General features: G+C 32.4%; 1 protein-coding gene across 1 annotated transcript in view; it reads left to right on the forward strand.

The window, feature by feature from the left end:
• Positions 1 to 20950, forward strand: part of LOC137931692 (uncharacterized) — an 86194-nt gene that overhangs the window by 33709 nt on the left and 31535 nt on the right. Inside the window, exons 3-5 of the mRNA XM_068775175.1 lie at positions 14614 to 14813; positions 16174 to 16336; positions 19914 to 20000. Coding sequence (XP_068631276.1) covers positions 14614 to 14813; positions 16174 to 16336; positions 19914 to 20000 — 450 coding nt within the window. The remainder of the gene's footprint in view (positions 1 to 14613; positions 14814 to 16173; positions 16337 to 19913; positions 20001 to 20950) is intronic.

A 20950-nucleotide genomic window follows, 5' to 3' on the forward strand; every position in this document is an offset into this window, starting at 1 on the left:
CTTAAAAACTTTCAATGCCAATAACAATTAATGTAATAATTTAAATTTTAGCTTTTACATTATAAATCTTTCGACGACCTTATTATTGAAAGGGCTCCCATTAAATAAACTATCAATACATTGGTAAATACTATTACATAATCTTAAATCACATTCGATTTGTTGCGTTATATGATCATTGGGCAAGTCGATAGCTGGAAATAACAGTCAACATTTGAAAGTTCGCCATATGTCAACACTGGTATTAATTTGATAAGGTTTTTATTTAGAAACTTTATTTTGTACACTTATACTCAATAACCTCTGAGAATACAATTTTTTTAATTAAAATACCGTTTCAATTTTTGTAGTAATTTAATAATATTATGATTAATATGAAGTTGATTTGTATACACATTTATCATAACAGTATTCTCTATCTATTTTATTCAAGTTAAAAAGATAGAAGAATGATAATAATGAAGGTCATGAAGCGAAACAATAGTCACAGTTTCGTTCTTATTTTAGTATTTTAATGAAAGTGGAGTATCTGTAATGACTCATGGGAAAATGTGTCAACACAACAAGTCTCAAGGGTCAGAACACCTGAGTGTTTGGCTCCGTGACAACTTACGTAATCCACGGCGACGTAAACCCGGGCAACAGGAAATGTGGCCTTATGACTAATACTTACATAAGCTAATTTGGTGCGAACAAAAGCATCATTCAGCTTTCGTGCAATTCGAATGAATGAATTTGAACAGAAAGTTTATTTCATAGACATTCTGCGGTGTGTAAGTGTAAATACAAACTAGTTTAACAAAATCTATTGAATCAAACAAATAGTTATATAACAGCAATAAAAAGGTCATTAAATTTTTCATGTTATGAAATTAATTCCTAACAAGCGGGATCATGAGCGTAAAGGAACAGGCGGAATATGAAAAAAAGGTAAAAAAAAATTGGGTCGCTTCAAAGTTTTTCATAAGAATAATTAAATTTGTTAGTTATACATTGTTTCAAATATGTGTATTAATATTGAGTTTTATTATGTACAAAACTGTGTTATTAAAAACGGAATCATGAATGAAATCAATATAAAAAGAGATTATGAGTCGATAAATTAAGACAGCAATGAAGTTTCCGACTACGTTATTATTTAAAAAATCAGTTGTTATACCTAGAATATTTTATTTTACAAACTCTCTGAGAAAATAATGAATACATAGATAGGCATTTATAAGTATACAGTATATAGAAGCATACAGGGTGATTTGTTATAAATGTAAAAGGTTTAAAATGGTGAACGTGTAGATAGTTTGATGTCAATTAATGAAAGGCACAGATTGTGCTGAGTGTGTCATCGAAATATCTATAAATACAAAAATCATAAATAAGAAAATGATAATGTAGTAAAAAAAAGCGTTCAATAAATTCGTGATAATTACATATTAAATTTATTTACATATTGCGTATGATCTATCCCTGCAGAATTTACTGCCAAAAATGATTGACCAGTCGCATTCCAATAGAGTTTCAAAGTGATCACTTTATACGGGATATAGGGCAAAAGCATCAAAGTTTTTTGCTGACAAATTAAAAATACATTTACTCCTATAAAAATTTTACATCTATAACCAATCTGTATTATTTGTATACCAACATATCTTTTGTATTTAAATTGTATTTTGGTTTAACACGTTGTTGTCCAAGTGAACATAGCGTTCCTATGTTGACAATGTAGATGGACGTTAAACACATTTTCATGCCTAGGTGTCAACTAAAATAAACGTTCTTTGCACGTGACAGTAGATAGTAGACCCTTGTTTTTGCACGCAAAAATATCCGTTACAAAATTTTGTGCACAGAATATTTTCGTGCAATATTTATTATTATTACTGTTTTAGTTAATGGAGCACAGGGAATGCTTTCACACATTTGCTGTTCTGTATGCAATGACCGCCCACGCATACTGTACACACTGTCTTAGGGAATAAGAAATCTCCCCTTTTCCTCCCAAGCAAAGGCATGCGGAAACCTTGTACACCATTCTTCTGAACCTCCCCGCTTAACGCGACAGGCAAAGGTCAAAGAGACTAGGAGAAGGAGTACTATCAAATACAAGCCCTAGTCCACTTTTGGATCTGCCACCAACCAATTTAATTCCGTCATGGAGAATCATAAATTCCCCCCAGACCCACGCTGTGCCACCTAGCTTAGTCACGGGGGGGTAGAGCGGTAAATCTCAACATCGATACTCTCCGCCCTGCTAGATCCCTGTGTAAATAAAGGCAGACGCACCCATCTTTGCTCTGCAGGCCACTTGCTGACCTCAAAACTAAGCTTATTGAGTCCACTCAGAGCAGCCTCCTCAGATCTGCAATGTAGGTGTCTATTTAGCCCTTTTCCTCGCCTCATCTAGGCGGGACACTGGTCGTAGGGGCGTTAGATTGACTAATTCATAAGGAACCTATAATAATTTACATAAATTTATAAAGGTATTAACGTAATAAAACGCAAACAAGATATTTAAAATACGAGTATAAGACACTACTTACTTGTTAAGTAGTAAGAACTTAGTTAAGTAATACAACTTAAATAATTAATTGATACACCCGCTTAATTCGCAGTAAGATTACGTCAAGAAATTAAAACGCTAATACAAACAGTAAATGACTAGAAGCCTAAAATCATACAGTCGTGAAAATTCACTTAACGAATTAAAAGTACCTATTTTATAAAAAAAAATATGTGTATGAACAGCTTGTTAACGTATAAGTACGCCACGTATTTTACAGTTAATTTATTTCATTATTCTTTATAAAACTATATACTTTTTAATACGGCCAATACCTCTCGTTCGTTCGTTCGTTTTCTTAGAAATGCCTGAAAAGGGCTAGTAAAAAAATCGTGTAAAAGTGTTATTATTATTCTTATTGATGAATTGCGTTATTTCATTAGGTGTTTGAAACTCAACTTGACCGTAACAGGAGAGAGGCAGAGTCAGTACGTCCAAACTAACACAATATACCACCAATGTTACTCTGGGTGTTACCGCGCTATATATAACGTGTACGGTAGATTCGAAACTAACATCTGGCAGACAGACTTTAGCACGCATTAAGCTGATTTACGTCTCATAATTTACGATCTCATTAAAACTTGACCTAAGTTTCAGTATATTCTTTAGTACGGATATTTTATACGATTCTATGTAAAACATTTTTCAGACATGTTTATATTAATTCATATAAATAGTTTATACATATTCATATAAATATGAGATTTTTATAGTTATTTTAGAGCATCTACATACGTATCAAGTACACGTATCTTTGAAATAATGGTATACATTTAAATGCGAAATTAATAGCCTTATTTATATTGCAAAGAAATAGTTTACATAAACCCATTCATTAATATCATGCAAAATTAAAAATAATTTTTAAATTATAAAAAAAGTTCTGACTATGCAACCTTATTATTTATAGTAGCGACTTTTAAATTGGGACTAAAATCGTTTATTGGTATATTCTATTCCTTTTAGACTACAAGATAACAAGAGCAATAAAAGAGAAAGTGGTTAATATTAAAATATCAAACTTTTCTTGATTATTATAATTATAACGTGTTTTAAGTATTAAAATCTTTTATATTGAAATCTATCAAAACCATAAGATATCTGTGTTATCTACAATGAAATACTTATTTATTTATTGTAACAGATATACAACAACAGAGATTATTCAAGTCAAGATTATGATTAAGAAACCATTAGATGATATGTCTCTGTTCATTCTGTTTTAAGAAAACCAATAACAAAAGAATGGTTTCGCTAAAAATTTTCAACCGTGAACTATGTAACGAAAACGTGACATGTTTGGAAATTGTTATAACAGTATACTGATAATAAATTCATTTGTGTTCTCGTGTTTGTATCTATTGACAGTCTGAAGCTGACAATTTTGAAGGCATTCGCAAATATACTGAACTAACGCTCTTTAAGAGAGACAATATTATTATTCATTACGCTTCTATAATTAGATATTTCAAGTTATGGTAAAAGTTTTGAAAAATAGGGTGGTACCTCTACAATAAGTTCTCAAATTCTGTCCGTGTATGTTCTGCGAAAAATTAACCTTAATGTTAAGTTTAGATTTGTCTCTAAGTTAGTTCTGACAGAGTTGTTTAATTGTTTAATTGTCTTTCTTTATGTTATAATATAATTTTAGAAACAATTTCTACGGTTGATGAATAACAGTATGAAACCATAATGCTATTTGTTTTATAATTAAATAAAAATAATAATACATTAAATTTTATAACTTCAAAAGCTTAATTTTAAATTAACTAGAATGGTACGCAATAGTTTCTTAAATCTAAATTTGACTCAAAAATCTGTAGTAAGTTGTGGATGACTTATTTATTCATAAAATATAATACATATAGGTTTAAACATTGTTACCCACTTGCTATTTCCTAGTCTTTAAATCTTCATGTTAAAACACAGGAAAAATGTTTCTACGGTCGTAATCAATAACATTTGTTAGTTATATAAAATTGAAAGTTTATTTCATAAGCGTATCAAAAAAAATTCTTTTCGATATTAACGCTTGTGTTAAATGCAAGAGTCGGTTTTAATTTTGGCCTTGCAAACATTTCTGCTTCGTAGGTTTCTTTACATGCCTAACAAGCAAGGAGAAGTCTATCGTCGAAGTTTGTATTTATGCACAGATGACTTGGAGCAGTGAAGCTGATGAGCATACTTTGAAAGAGGAATATTCCTATCTTTTTATTTCACACAGGTTCAGCCAACCCAGGCTTCATTATCGCTTTGAAGGAAATTCAAGTTGAGCAGAAATAAACTCAGGTTTATAAGAACGCATTTCGTTGCGAAGTTTTTAGTTTTCATTTTGTACAAAGATTTATTTTTAAAGCTTATTCTATATCGTTTTATTTTTATTATTAGTGAAATAATAAAATTTTACACATTTCATTTTGAAAAGAGTGCTAAAAAGGTTTTCTGTAATATTTGTCTTCGTATAAATTATTTAAGTTGTAAATTAATTTAAATAGGTACATAGAACATTTGACTAGTTCGATACGGTAAAAATCGAAAGTTATCGGTTTTAATCACTGCTATGAGTCTGCTATGGAAGGACTAGGGAACCCTCCGAGAGTTTTTCCAGAGAATACTCAATGGAATGTTTTAATTTTCAAACAAGGGCGGCGATCCTTACTATGTGACGGATATAATGAGGTCTTGGAGGCAAGGAGGAAAAAATAATTAAATTAAGAAGTATATTGAATTTTTAAAGTAGACATAAAATTGTTAAAACTAACATTAATAAATAACGTCATAATATTTCAAGCTATTTATATTGAATAATAATATAATAAGAATAATAAATTGAATAATAATAATATTTTGTAAAGTTAATGAAATATTTGTATGTTATTATTGTAACAGAGTCCGTATCTTTTACGTTTTCTTTTTGGTTTTACTCTACTTTTTTGATTTCTTAGATGATTGGTGATATGTAATTCCTGGTAATTGAAAACCCTGTGGTAGTTTTCAGTGGTAAGGAGTGACCCAGGACTGCAACTATTTCTATGAGACTTACTCTGGTAGACGAAGAAGAAGCTCTCAATGCTCCCTAACCCGAAGTTGCTCTTCATCATGATCAATCCCTGTTTATGTTAAATATGAAATACCAACAACCCATTATCGTCAACCCAGTATTAGAGTATTGTCGAGACCAGGCATTCATCCTCGCTAGTTGGTTTCGTTTTCGAGCAGTCCGATTCCTCAATAATTCTCTCAGCAGTCTTCTCCTTCCCTCTGTCGTTTTACAAACTAAAGATCAGCTTTCCTCATACGTTTGTCTTCGTTAGTTTATACTTATAACAGTAATAATAGATCTTGAAATTATTGTCTATGTCCTATTGCTCTACGGTACAGTAAATCTCTCTACGGTACGCTTCCGATTCTGTTTATAATCGTCCTGAATTTCACTAAACAATCACATCGTTGTCTCAAAGCAACGTGCGTTTTATTTTGTTACTAAAGATAGGTCAAAACGCGTATACCTGTGTCGCCAGCTCTGCAATTCAAGGGGATGTTCGCCTCAGAGGTCCAATGCTCGCTTGCACTCCTGCCTACGCGTTAAACCCTCCTCAAGGGCCTTACGACTTTCTATATATTGTGGAGCTGGATGTATACCGTTTACGTTTTTAGAAGGAAATGAAAGGGTGGCACACGTAATAGATTATTGGCCGCGAATTTTGAAATTCGTAGATATGGATTCAATATCCTCGTGCGATTCTGTAAAGTACTCAAGAGAAACGCTACAAAGGTATTTTTACATCACGATTTCCATGCTCATTTTTATATATTTTTTTATTATTTTAACCATAATTGTGAAAACCAATCCTTCATTTGCTATGTTATTGTAAACGATAATACAAATTATGAATGAAACACGGCTCGGAAGTATTATCAGGATGTGAAAATATTCATATATATATGATCATTTATAATGTACACAATTGAATAATATATTAGGAAATGTATGACATTATTGGTATATCAGAATTACAATATTGGATTTTAATATGCGGTGAGTTCGATTCGTAAATAGATTGGTATCAAATGAATTGGATATCAGAAAAATGAAAGACCGTTGGTAACGGACAGCGGAAAACATTTCCTGTCATTTTAATACAGAACGCTAAAACCTTCTACTAATAGTTAATTTTTTGTTCTTAATTTTTCTTCGATATTTCGATTAAAAATTATTACATAGAAAAAAAAACAAAAATAAATATTAAAATACTGTTAATATTATAATACAATTTCTCTAAAATCCTTTTCAACCGTCTTATTGAGCTAATTTAATGATTTCATTCTCCATAGAGACTCAAGACATTTTTATTACAACAGCGTATCACAAAATATTCAATCCTATCTTGTCTATTGGGCCATTGCGCAAACACGTGCATTTTTCTTAGCTCTGATTAATAAATACGAACATTAATATACATAAACGAAGTCGAAGTATCAAAAAAAAAGTATATTTAATAACAATTAGAAGACAGCCATTTTCATAATAACATGTCGTGTGAAATAAATGTCAATGCGATGTGTCAGCAATTTTTTCCCATTCACTCTAAGTCATTATAACCTTAATAGATCTCATCCTTGTCTCTACAATCAAATCATCGAGTACTGAAAATGAAAGATACGACAAAAAAAGATACGACAAAAAAATTTTTATGCTGAAGAATGTTTATCATTATATTATGCTAAACGCATCTGCTCTGGGTTTAACCTAGCGCATAATGACTAGAAAAAACCCATTGTCAATGATTTTAAAGGTTCTTACCGATGTTAAACAGTAGCACTTTTTATGACAGCGTATGGCGTTTTCCTGAAAGCAACTATTGCATTGTGCCGACAACCCTGGTTGGACTGTCAGATTTTAGTTCCTATTTTGGTCACTCCGGGATAGAACAGTTTTCTGTAGTAACGCTCTCATTAATTACCGTGTATTTATTACTATATCAATTTATGTAAATGCTCGTTTCATTCCGGCGCTAACACTCCAAGATTAATTGGGACACAGGGATTCCCAAAAGTGCGTAGTTATAGAAAACAGTACGTACTTATTTCGACTTTTAAAAAATACTAAATAATTTATAAAAAAGAGATACTAAATAACAAGTTTGTTACATTTCGTTGACAGGTTCCTAAAACATTGGCTGGAAAAGCTTTGCATTTTATGTATATAATCGACGCTATTCCATAACCTATTTAAATAAAAGCATAAATGTACTGTAAGCTCTTAGTTTTGAATTAGTTTGTTTTATGTGTTGTCAACCTACTTTAACCAAAAATATCGTATTTAGAAAAGCATTATCAATAACTTTAACAATGGTGTATTGATTTAAATAGTGTGTTTATCAAATGTTGTTATCCACTCCACCTTGGTTCATTGATAGTTATTTTTATTTGTATAGTTACTTAGCTCGCAGAATAAATGACAGAATGAAATAAATTAAAGAATGATGACATGGTTCTGTTTTAAAAATACAGGGCAAATAATTCACATTATATGGCTGAATTGATTATTAATCAGTATAATATCAGAAAAGCCCGATTTGATTGAATCTAGAATCAAATTAAGCTTTAATAGTATCCAGCTTAAAATACATGGTAACGAGGGTTCCAATTACGCCAAAATCTAGAGACACGCTTATTTTTTTTTGTTATTCCAGAAATATTCTTAATACAGTTAAATTAATAATTATATGTTATATAATAAATTATAGAAATTTCAATGACAAGTGAAAGAAGTTTAACCTAAACATAATGCTTGCGGGTCACAAATCTCAACTTCTTTAAATATAATGCCCAAACCGTTGTTATGACGAAGGAAAATGTTTATAGGTGCGATTACATTTTGTCTACTAAATAAAAACTTTGTTAGAATGACATCCTCAGTACATACTACTATATATTATTTAATTTCACGAAATGAATACAACCTATTTTTTAAACGTTTCGATTCCTAGTACAAAATATTTAAAAAATATGTAAATCACGATACAGAGGAATAAAATATTAAAAATTTTATATCGATCATTTTCTTTCATGAATATTTATCTTGAATTATATTACGAAAACATTCCAATTACTCTTTTTTTAAGAAATATAGTTAATCATTTCAAAAAAAGCATATCGATCTAGGGTTATAATCCTTATAATGAACAGAAAACTGAATTCGTAATAAAATCAAGTGCAACATATTAATATTACAATTTTAATTAGAAAAATTATCTACCAAAATTATTCCGTGTTGAATCTCATAGTGAATTGGTTGATTACAAAAACCTTTCATTCCATTTTGATTGAACTTATATTCGCATAATTTTAGAATTAGGATCTATGATCGATATGTCGTTTATAGTTGGTTGAACGTACTTACATACCTAATATTCATATCTATTTACTACAGCACACCAGTGTAAAATTAATGTTTATTTAATGTACTGCTTTTTAATGAGGTTTCAGAGAGGTTAAGATGGATGTTAATTATTTATAGATATTTCTTAAGCCAGTTATTAAGCTTACACAGCTAAGAACAGGTTAAATTTCATTTATTTACCTTTACTAAATGGCTTATAAAATTTTTCGCCTAATCAATGTGCGCCGTATTGCCATATCAGCTATGCGAAGAAAAAATTCAATATTTAAAAAAATTACGCTACATATTTTTATCAAGCCTTGTTTACAGTGATACTTAAAATCACACATCGATTTTCTCCAAGTATACTAATAATTTTGAAAAATATTACTTTTTTACGTTTTTTTAGTAAGTAGTTTATTTTTTAGAATGTCTTTTTACTATAACAAGTTTCAATCTGGAAACAATTTAAGCTTATCGTCGTTTCAGATAATCGACGCCTACTATAAAGTTATCTACAAATGTATATATAATCTATGGGGGGACGTACCATAACTGCCGTGTTTCTCAGGCGGTTTGGTCACCGCTGTGTGTTTTTATGGTACTCAGAGGGCTCTGCTTCCTATCCTCTGTAAATTTGTTTGAAAGCAGTGGCAATCCTCTATAATTAAGGAACATAGTGAGATTTAGATAAGATTTTATCCCGGGAATCGAACCTGCAATCCATAGCTTTAGGATACCTCTGCCACTGTCATCAATCAATACAATTTAGATAGATTTATCTACGAACCATGAGTGTTAACAGTGATATATTACATTGAAACGTGGTCTCTCGCGCGTCATTGGCAAGCTCACAGCCGCTCAACGAGCCATGGAGAGGCTATATTGGAGATTTCTCTACGCGATTGAATCAAGAATGAGATTTTTAGATGAATGAATGTACCGTCATAACCCAGCGGATTGGCAAGTTAAAGTGACAGTAGGCAAGCCACACTCCACAATTTGTCACGGACATCAAAAGAATTTATTGTTCACCTGCAAGCTGGCCTTGTTAATGTCGTCGAAATACGCTGAATGCTGGGCCTTCCAATCGGTTTTATTGGAAATCAAAGACTGAAGTGATGATGGATAGATAGATTAAAAGTGCAACAAAATTACAAGTACAAATATATTTAAAATGGTATCTAAAAAACAACATAAAAAGATCATCCTGTAAAGTAGTATTTTTGAAATACGACAGTGTACTATATGTCTCTGTTCAATATTAGTCTTTTAATAAGAAAATTTGTATGTAAACTAGTGATTATGTATAAATATCGAAATCATTGATAAGTGTACTTTGAAAAAAATAGTTGATGTGTAATGTCCTAGAAGTGAATAAAATTATGTAATTAACAATACGTTTGTCGGCGACGCCGTCCTCTTTCCCTAAAATATGAGAAGCCGGGGAGTTTCATAATTAAATTAGGGGGGACACGAGTTAGCCGAGCGGCGCGCGCAGCGAGCTCGCGATTAGAATGCTTAATGTACTGTTTGTGAAAAATACGCGCCCGTTACTGACTCGTGACTACTCCTGTCGGATTCTACGTGATTGTCTTTGTAATGGATGCGCGATGGTGTTGATCATAAAAATATTAGAGCGAGGAAACAAGATACATACGTAATACAATATATTTTTGTTGTAAACTAATCTATAGGTGCGTAAATAAAAATAATCAATTTTATTTGCATATCACTGCAATAAAACTTCGTCATTATCTTTTCAACTGTAGGATATTCGCTGCTGGAGATATGCGTTACCCGCAGAGGTCTAACAAGGTTGGTTGAATGCGGCTTTAATCCAGCGCCTTCCGACGACCTTAACAAGTCATCTATCTATCTTGTGGGCGGACGTTCTCCGCTGCACTTACGAGTTCGTGGTCCATTCTCCAGAATTTTAGGGCCCCTGCACCCATCTGCTTAAAAAAAACCTGATCATTGATAGGCAATACTGAAAGAAGATTAAATAAAGATAAAGATCTAGGTGCAGTCTTTAATACTAAAATTTACAATAGGAAGATCCAAAATCAAGAAAATAACGAAATAGAGAAAAGAAATATGTGAAATATATTGTGAATAAATTTTTTCTAAACTTTTGGCTCCCAAGTTTATTCGTGTCTTTAAATAGTAGTATACGAGTATTACGTTGTTTTGTTTTAACGGATGCTGTAATTATTGATGTTATCGGGCTATGTAATCTATGCAGTTATGGATTCTTATGTCACAATTATATAAATCGTTTCCTTTTATACCATAAGACGACTTTAATATTCCTGGGACTTTGTTCTTAAAAACTTTGTTCTTTAACAACCAAACTTATTTTTCTTGTATCCACAAGCATCTTTAAAAGAAGAAAATTTACCTTTCTTTAAGCTCCCGTTATAGATTTTTTCGGTTTAGACTTTTTAAAATTCTAATATTTTTTGTTACTCATTGAACACTCAATTAAAGGTTTGTTATTAGTCTCCATTTTGACACGCGATAAAAGATTAATTCTTATTTTATTTAGATAAGTAATTTACTAACGTAAAATATTTTTACTTGTTAACACTAGATTATTATTTATAGATCAGTTCATATATAAACGCATGTAGTTTCTTTGGATAACGCCTTACATAATAACTTGGAATACAGTGACCACGTTTTAGCTGGTGCGTTAAGAAGATCAGTGACTCAATAATAAATCAACCACAATTATTGTAATATTCACCTACTCGCGTCACTATCCATAAAGTTAAAAACAACTGAACTATAAAGTATTATAGCTACGTAAACTTATTTATAACGATATCCAATTAGATGAAGTGGCGTATCGATCTAAATGTGGTGTTGTGCGGAACTGAAGTCTTAATGAAAACTTTTGTTGTAATTGATATAAATATTTGCTCAAAATATAGATTTTGAGCAAATATTTATATCAACACAACATCTATATGTTATTTCATCTAAATTTAATGCAGACAGTAATTATTCTTTACCGTGCTATCACGTAGATTATTGTTCTCAGTACTAATGACAGACTGACTATTGGAAAGATTTAAAAAAGATGTACCAGTTAGATCTGTATTTAAGTAAACCTATAAGCAAATGTAACTAAAACATTTAGTTATGTGGTTGTTAAAAATTGTAAAATTTACTGAAAATTTAATTCACGAGCATCCATTTTTTAAAATATAAGAATTAAGGACGATTAAGGAATTTTAAAATCATTATATATTATATTACATAAAGTAGACATGGTTGTAAAGGTATAAAGGACATTAATATCCTCCTTCTATTTTTTTAGTTTTGTTATTAATTGCTGATATCGCATTCCCGTAAAATCTTTTACCAAAAAAAAGACTGAATATCATGTAATATTTATTAAAGAACACAATGTTTAATAACGTTCAAATACCAAAGAATAATTGAAGCTATAAATGTATTAAGCGCGGAGTTTATATCGTTTTACACAATACTCACCACTCGAATACCACTCTCTCTGCTAGCAAAAAACAGGAGATTTTCCTCTACAACGCCTTAATTGAATTCGCTTTAGCTCACTTTTAATTTATTTGCGTTTTCCCGTTTGATGTCGACGCGCGTCGCCATGTTTTTAGATAAATAACCAATTATCCTGATTCAATTTAATCCCAGCCGACGACGGCATGTGATCGGGAATTTAAAATGTGTATTACCGGCTCTCATGGTGGCTTAATAGGCGGTTGTCGCCGCTAACGTGTCAGCTCACACAGGTATCGAGTAATTTACTCGTAATAATGTTTAATCGACGCTGAAACTGTTTTAACTCACTGATAGAACTCTCGGGTATGTTCGTGGTTATTTAGGCGTTTATATACCTCTTTAAGATATTATGTTAAAACAATAAAACGTTTTATTTGTAAACCACGATTAATATAAATTAATTTGGTATATCAAATGTATCTGAAATGTACGGCTGAAAATAAGGCTCCCTCATAAATTTCAAGAAGCAGCCAGCCTGCATACAGTTTATTCCGACGACCCTGACGTCCTTACGGTCTCAGCGACCACCTGTTCTAAGCTCTATGGGCCCTACCCAATGCCATGTGAACTTCTTTTAAGCTGAAAACCATATTGAATTTTATATAATTTGATGACCTGCAGTAGAACAGTTAATAATTTTTAATGTTGTTTTTGTACGTAACCGCAACAAAGTCTACACACTGAGTTCATAATTGTTTTCGGAGCAGGTCTGCATTACTTGAAAATGCAAATTTCGTGTTTAATAACGGAAAGCGGATCAAATTAATTTATTCACGAACTAGTTCATCCGCTGTATCTTTATTGATGTGCGGCGTAATATCGTAGTGCTGGAATGATTGCGTTTCTAATTAAGACGCACAAGTCTATATCGCGTGACGAGTATTGCAAATACGAGTATGTAAAGATCCACAGACAGGCGTCACATCACATCCCTAATAGAGTCGCGATTACGGCAGGGTGCGCCCTCACTAACCCAATTTGTACAAAACGACCGAGTAAACATACTTCGATTCTACGCTTCACGAAGATTTATTGCGTGATCGTAAAATACTCTACTCTGTGTGAAAATTCCCAAATTGATTAGACTACGTATATTGCTCGAAACCTCTCTGCCAAGTTTATTTACTTTCATATAGTTTCGTATCAAATGTTCGTAACTTACGTGTCGAGCTTTTCGCTAAATAAACCTGGTTTAACATTTTTATAATCATTTTTGTAATGTCCTTGACATTCACAGTCTAATTTCGAGTGAGATATTATTAATTTTATCAGAACACAATAATCCTGCGCGCTCAACTTTGTGTACTTTAGAGAATTTAGTAAAACAAATAGAATTTACATTTTAATATATCATTTATATATGTCGACCTTTATATAAATAAACTTGGTCATATAATAAACAGGTCAAAGGAAGAATATGTACAAAGTGCTACCTAGTCTACGATTAAATTTAGACCCAAAGTTACTTTATATAAAATCTTGCTTTTGAATTTTATGTAATGATTTAATTTGATGTACAAATTAATACGTCTTCATTTTCATCACTGTTTTGTCAGAAAAGCTAAATTTTGAAAAGGTTAAGTCATCGGAACTATTTATCGTTATTTTAAATACTAAAAACATTTTACAATCACGATAATTGTGTGTAATCACGAAAATTGTTTTACTGAGACGATCCTCGAATGACAGCCTTTCTTTGATTAGAATAACCGATTATCGTTTTTACGAACCATTACAGTTCTTTAACAAGTAACGAGTAAACTTAATTTAGATTTAGGAGAGAATGCTCTGAGTCACGGGTGAGTGTGTCACTGCATCGGGCGAAGGTATCGTGTTCCTAAGCGCAACATAGACTTAAACCCACAAACAAGTTCGTGAGATGACGCTGAATGCAGACCGCTTCTTGTCACTCTAGAAATCTATGGGGTAGCCCTATGTCACAGCTGTGAACTACGGTTGCAATAATCATCATCATCATGATGTAAGCCGATAGACATCTCCTGCACGGCCTAGGCCTCCCCAAAGATCACCACGTTGACCGATTTTGCGCTGCCAGTATCCAACTACTAATTTTAAGAGTTTGACTTTATAACAATTGGTTTACACTTTGTTTTTTTTGTATTAGCGGTGTGGAGGCCGGGGGCGTCAGCGCAGAGCGGCTCGCCGAGCGAGTCGCCGGGCGCCACGCGCAGCCCCAGCACGCCGCAGCCTCCTCCGCCGCCGCCGCCGCCCGTCTGGACGCCCACCGCTTCTCCACAAACACCACGAAAATCTTTTCGTCCTGTTCACTTCGAGGACACTCCACCCGCCCGACGGAAATTTTCTGTACGTAACGTGCTCGTAGGCACTTCCGTAAATTATATGGCAACACTTAGAAATTCATTAAGATGGCAACCATTGTCATGGGATGTTTAAGGCAGTTCAGAGAGCTAGTCGGAAAACCTCATAAAGCTGATATTTGAAATAAGTCTCAAAAATAATAATTACAATTATAGTGATCTTTTGAATCTGAGAGTGTAGTATTAATGGTAATGTACATATGTTCTTTGTCCATTAACCCACGCATTCTATACGCGCATAGGAATGGACAGAACTTTGAAAGGATGGTTAGGCTCGTCACTACGTGGACCGACGGAATAGTCGCGGGAAGTCGTTCGCATGATTATGATAATGAAATAAAACAATGACATATTCATTTATAAATTTCAATACGTCATCTTATACGGCATCTTAAACATATTAAACATTATGAAATAATACATTAATTTTAAACTAACTATTGTGATGGTCTCAGAACTGGCAAAAGTTCCTGTCGAAGTCCAATAGAAAATATTTTACTATCTTTTTGGAAGCGACCTACGTCTACCTTGTAAACTTCTACGCTGTTCTACGCTTCTAACGGTCTACTGGGCTTGCTGGTCCGTGGTCTTTATTATAGACCTTCAAGGCCCTGCGGCCATCAGCACTGGGTGTTATTAGACCTACCCACCAAGTCGGATCTTCTCATTTTTACCTTATTAGTAACGTATTTCAGAGTAATCACTTTGTTTATCGAATTAATATACTATTCATTAAACAACTATGACAAAAAAGTTTACTGTTTCGTACACAGCGAGACTTTAAATGATGCTTTTTAGCTTTATGACCCACGAAGGCACAAGTTTCTTAATTTACTTTGTGGTTTGTGTGGCGAGGAAAAAGATTGTTTAAATGTTTTCTTCGCAATTTTTCTATATTTTCTCTTCATATCAACCTTCCTCATGCCTTGACAGTGCCAATGAAAAAATAGCCCATTTGGTTGAGCTGTTCTCAAGTTTTTCGCTTAGTTACACATTTGGTGATTGTTATTTTTTTATTGATTGTGATGAATTTTCCGAAATTTCTAAAACTTTTAGTCTTACTAAAAACGTTAAATTAAAACAGTGTTAGCAATTATTTATGGGACAATCACTAAGTGCTAAAAAGGTTACCCTATGTTCTTGTTCTACTATAGCAATCTGCGTATATTTTTACATTAATATTGTATTCGTATACGATTATCATTAGCAGATATGTTAGTATTCGAGTTTTTAATTGATGAAAGTATGCTTTGTTTCACATTAAAATTATTAACCGTAGCTTATACATATATTGCTTATACACAATAATTTAACATATATTACTTTGAAATAAACGCATTTTCTAGGGCACTGAACAGAACGGCTGCACTAGCGGTTCGGAAAGCGAGGGCCGCCTGAAAACCTCCCAGAGCGCACCGGTCACTGGACTTAGTGCATTGGGAGGAACTGGTACAAGCCGTTTGCCAAGGGCTCAGAATCCAACGGTTACGCTGCTGCAGAAAGCAAGAGGTATTTGAATTTTAATCTTAAATTATTTCTAAGCATAATTGTTCAACGAGTTGGTTTTATGGAGACAAAATGATGGATATTAATTAAATTTTTGTACTGCAGAAGAGGACTGTTCATGCAGTCTATTATATTATACTTATATACTAAGACAAAAGTTTGGTGAAGTAAAAAAACATGAAATAAATAGACAAATTCGTCAAGTGAAGATCAGATTATTTCGAATTTTATGAATTAATTTAATCATTGAACACGTTGATTGAAAATGCTTATTTTCAAATTATAGCTCTTACAATTTCATCAAAATATTTTTTTGTACGTTAAAAATTACCAACAATTGCAAGTGCAAGTTTTTCGTGCAATGCGGGCTGGGTTTTACAAAGTGAGTGTCAAAAAGTTAGTATGTACATATATGTATAGACATGTATATGTATGAAAACATTGTTTACTTTAACAAGGATAAAAATATTAAGAACAATGTAGCTATAACAAAAAGAAAAAAAATAGTTATTACGGTAAATTTAAGGATGTCATAATAGGGAAGCACAATTCGATTCTAGTTTCTAGGAAATTGAGCTTTTCAAATTTTTTGTCATGATACACGTTAATGCTCATTATAGATTATTTTTAAATGGGAAAAGAATAAACTTGAGGAATTAACGTATGTCTGTAAATATATGTGTATAATGTGTGTATAATATGTAAATAATGTAATTAAATCTTCGAGAACATATGTTGCTTAAAACACCTAATACTTTTTATATTAGTTGAAGTTCCATAATTTCTTTTACCTTGATATTATATGAACTTACATCCCGCGCATCCACGGTTAGGTGATTTCTCTTGATCTCGTTTATCAATAAAAACAAAATTTTAAACATGTTTGGATGAAGTTCCTATTTAACAATTAATACAAGCTAACTTTTCAAACCTTACAAGTAATGGGCGCTTAACCCACAACTTATTACTTAAATTATACCAAGCATCAATAAAACTGTTATTTTTAGATTTCCCGTGAAGCGAAGATTGTGACAGTGTGACAGTTTATAACATATTTTTTTATATGGAACATTGGTATCCAGATATCTCTATGAACAAATTCAACCATTATAACTATGTTCGTTTATGCCGCATTCCAAATAATTGTACTTATCTATTTAATAGTTTTGCTTATTAATTCATTATCATCATGATAGCCGCTAAATGCCTACTGCAAGGGATCTACGTCCAAGGCACACCCCTACCCTACCTCGCCATGACCACGGGGTCGTGGCCGCCACTCGCCTTTAGGCATTTCGGCTTTAACGGCCATCGGTTGCACAAGCGATTAAATATTCATCCTTAACAAAAAGATTTTATGAAAATTCTGAAAAAACCTTAACTTTATTCAGTATTATTTTCATTTAAGCTCAAAATAAAATTTAACAAAATATTAACAGATTTCTACTATATTACATTGAGGTAAAAATAACAAAATTTAACTAACGAAACATCAAAGGCTTCAAATTTTTATCAACGCAGCACGCATTATTTGAAATTTTATACGGTTAAATTACTGTCAAGGTTTCTTGATAAGAATTGTCGCGAAACGCCGACCGTTGAATCTTAATATTCGCGAATTCCTTACACAACTATGTTTAATATTTATAGCAGACAACGTTTAGCGCTATAACGCTATCTTCATTATACTCGTATACGAAGGTCGACCGACCTCTTCGCATCTCGCTGCAAAAATGTATTCACAGTATCCAACATAAACGTTTAGATAAACTTGCTAAGCTTTTCTTATTCATATTTAGAGGCGTTTATTTGAAAGTAGCTCTAAAAATGGGGTTCTGTCTAAATTATTATATTTCAGAGTATATATCAAATAAAAAATATATTAAAGAAATTTCGTTTCTAACCTTTTAATGTGGAACATATCAAATTAGCACATGAGCAGTGGTAGCCCAGTGATAGAGGACTGAGATTTGGGACCGTAGGTCGGTTTGATTACCGAGATACGATCTTTACCACTGCTCACAAACAATATTCCAAAGGATAGGCAACAGTGTCCTGTGCATACCATAATACCACATTGTTATCGCCAACCCGCCTGCTAAACGTGGCGCTTGTGGTATATCCCCCCGTACATATCTTAAGGGGATGTCTTGCAGTGTGCGTTTCGGGGCTGACGGCGAAGACGTATCAAAAGTAGTTTTATAAAAGAATATTTTAATAAAAAAGACGAAACGAGTAGGTGATGTCACCGATAACAACGCAGTGTCATAATCAATTTTATATGAACAAGACTATGCTCAGAATTTTATCATAATCAACATAAGCTGTAGGTTGGATTATTTTCATATGTTTTATTTTAAAATGCTCTTTACTTGACAGCATTTAGAGTTTAATAGGACTGGATGTGGTTTTGCGCTGATGATTCCTGGTCTAAAACTCCTTGCATTAACCAATTGCAACGACCGAAATAGCGGAGCCGCCAAATTAGATCGCTTAGATGTACGCACCGTGAAGTGACTGAGCGAGTTTAGACTGACAATTGAGATGAATATTCTAGTCCAGTTGCTATCAAAATATCGATTTTTTATTAATCTATATTCCACAGACATTACTGTATTATTGTTTTTACAATTACAATGAATATTTCCGAATTTTATTTTGGCTCTGTTTTTGTATGTCAATGTGTTTACTGAGTCTCCTGCACTATTGACTAAATTAAGTCTAACTATTTAAAACTAAGTTGAAATCATTGGTTTCTTGTTTGTTTTTAAAGACGACCTAAAAATGTCTAATTTTAAAAATTAGGATTTGTGCAACCATTACCTCATGCCTACTCCTAATATATTTCATAAAAAAGCATTTTTGAAACTTTGGATAATATAATCGCATAGTGAGTGTTGTGATGCCAAAACCGCTGTACCGTGCGTTAGGTATGTGCGCAGCGAGACGGGAGGGATGTCGGCCGTTCCATTCTAACATTCCGCCGTCAACGCTTCGCCACGACGTGGTACAAAGGTTTCCGTAGCACTATAGATACTTAACGATATCAACCCCTTTTCATTAATGTGTGACCAAAGACCTTAGATAAAGTTCCATTGTTTTTTTTTTAATATTTTTATTAAACTTCACATACATATTGAATGGACAAGAAACAAAAATAATAACGTTTCAATAAATGGTGACATGGGTCAGACGGATTTTTATATATTGGAAAATAAAACCTTAACGTACCTTTTTTTCCAATAATTCAAAGTATATATATGAACCAGACTCGAGCGATCTCCTTAGCATTATTCGGAAAGGTTGTGAATAGCATTTTTTTTTAATTTTTAAATGTTTTTATGCTGTTTCAATGGAACAATTTGCATTTGAAATATAGAATAAGATTACATGGTTTTGCAAGTACTTTAAACCAGACATTTACTCTATGTATATTATTATAATATATATAGCATTCGCACCTGTAAATTCACAAACTCTTGGGAATTTTATGTAGTTAAAACTATCGAGTCCAATTATTTGAAAGGGTAATTTGAAAATTATTATTACATATTATATGGTTATTTCTTGCAATTTTCAGAAAATCAAATCTCGCGAGCTTCTAATATACAAGAAAGAGATCCTCGACTTCCTCGAGACAGACCTTCTCCACCTGCAGGCGATCCAGGTAGAATATGTTTATTTTTAATCCTATGTTTAGTAAAAATTCATTATATAGCGCCTTATACTGTAATAATAGTGACAATCGCAAAGTACGTGACTTAGGTGCTTACATTTATAGTGTGACATTAATTTTAAACAACGTAATTCTTAATTCACTTTGAATTAACTTAATTGGCGGATTGGCGGCATTTGCTTATAATTTTGACTGCTATCATTGTTTTTACTGATCGTATAAGGCAACAACGAACAACTTGTGTAAGACAAACTGTGCAAGCAACAATTTAAAACTTGACTAAACCATACACTGCGCATTTTCGGGTGTAGAAATATTATGCCAATTTATTGAGTCGATACAGTTCGATGCTTCATTTGGCTGCTACGTTAAGCAATGCTTTCATCAATTGTTTAAACATCTGAAGATATTGATCGATTCTTTAACGGTTTTTATGCGTAGCATTTTTTTACAATTTTGTCAGTTTGTGTCGTACTTTAAATTATAGTACAATGCACATCTTGCCAAAAAACCCAATGTTCTGCCTTCAACTTAATATCTTTATATGTCAAAAAAGTATACAAGTATCAGTGCATTATTATTTTTCTTTCTTTTCTACTTTACATTAATAATTTATGACATATACGCTCGGTTGCAATTATATTGCATATTAGTATCAAGTAACAAAATATACATTATGTAATAAATTCATTTGAACAATCTCGAAATTTTTCAACTATTATCTACAATTTAAATACGTATCGTATATTATACATAAACAATTGTTTCCATAATCGCATTACGCATTTTAATTGTTTAGCTGTTCAATAAGAGACTAAGATTAAATAGATATTAAATGACAAAGAAATTTCTTGTTAACGGACCTAATCGACGTGTTATATTTATTCAAACGATTTTTCTGTCCAAAATAATTTTCAAAGAAGCACAGCAAACGTTTATTC

Source organism: Battus philenor, unplaced genomic scaffold (assembly GCF_028537555.1).
Source record: "Battus philenor isolate CCGP_79_NKW_IND1 unplaced genomic scaffold, ilBatPhil1.0.hap1 SCAF_8, whole genome shotgun sequence".
Classification (NCBI taxonomy): domain Eukaryota; kingdom Metazoa; phylum Arthropoda; class Insecta; order Lepidoptera; family Papilionidae; genus Battus; species Battus philenor.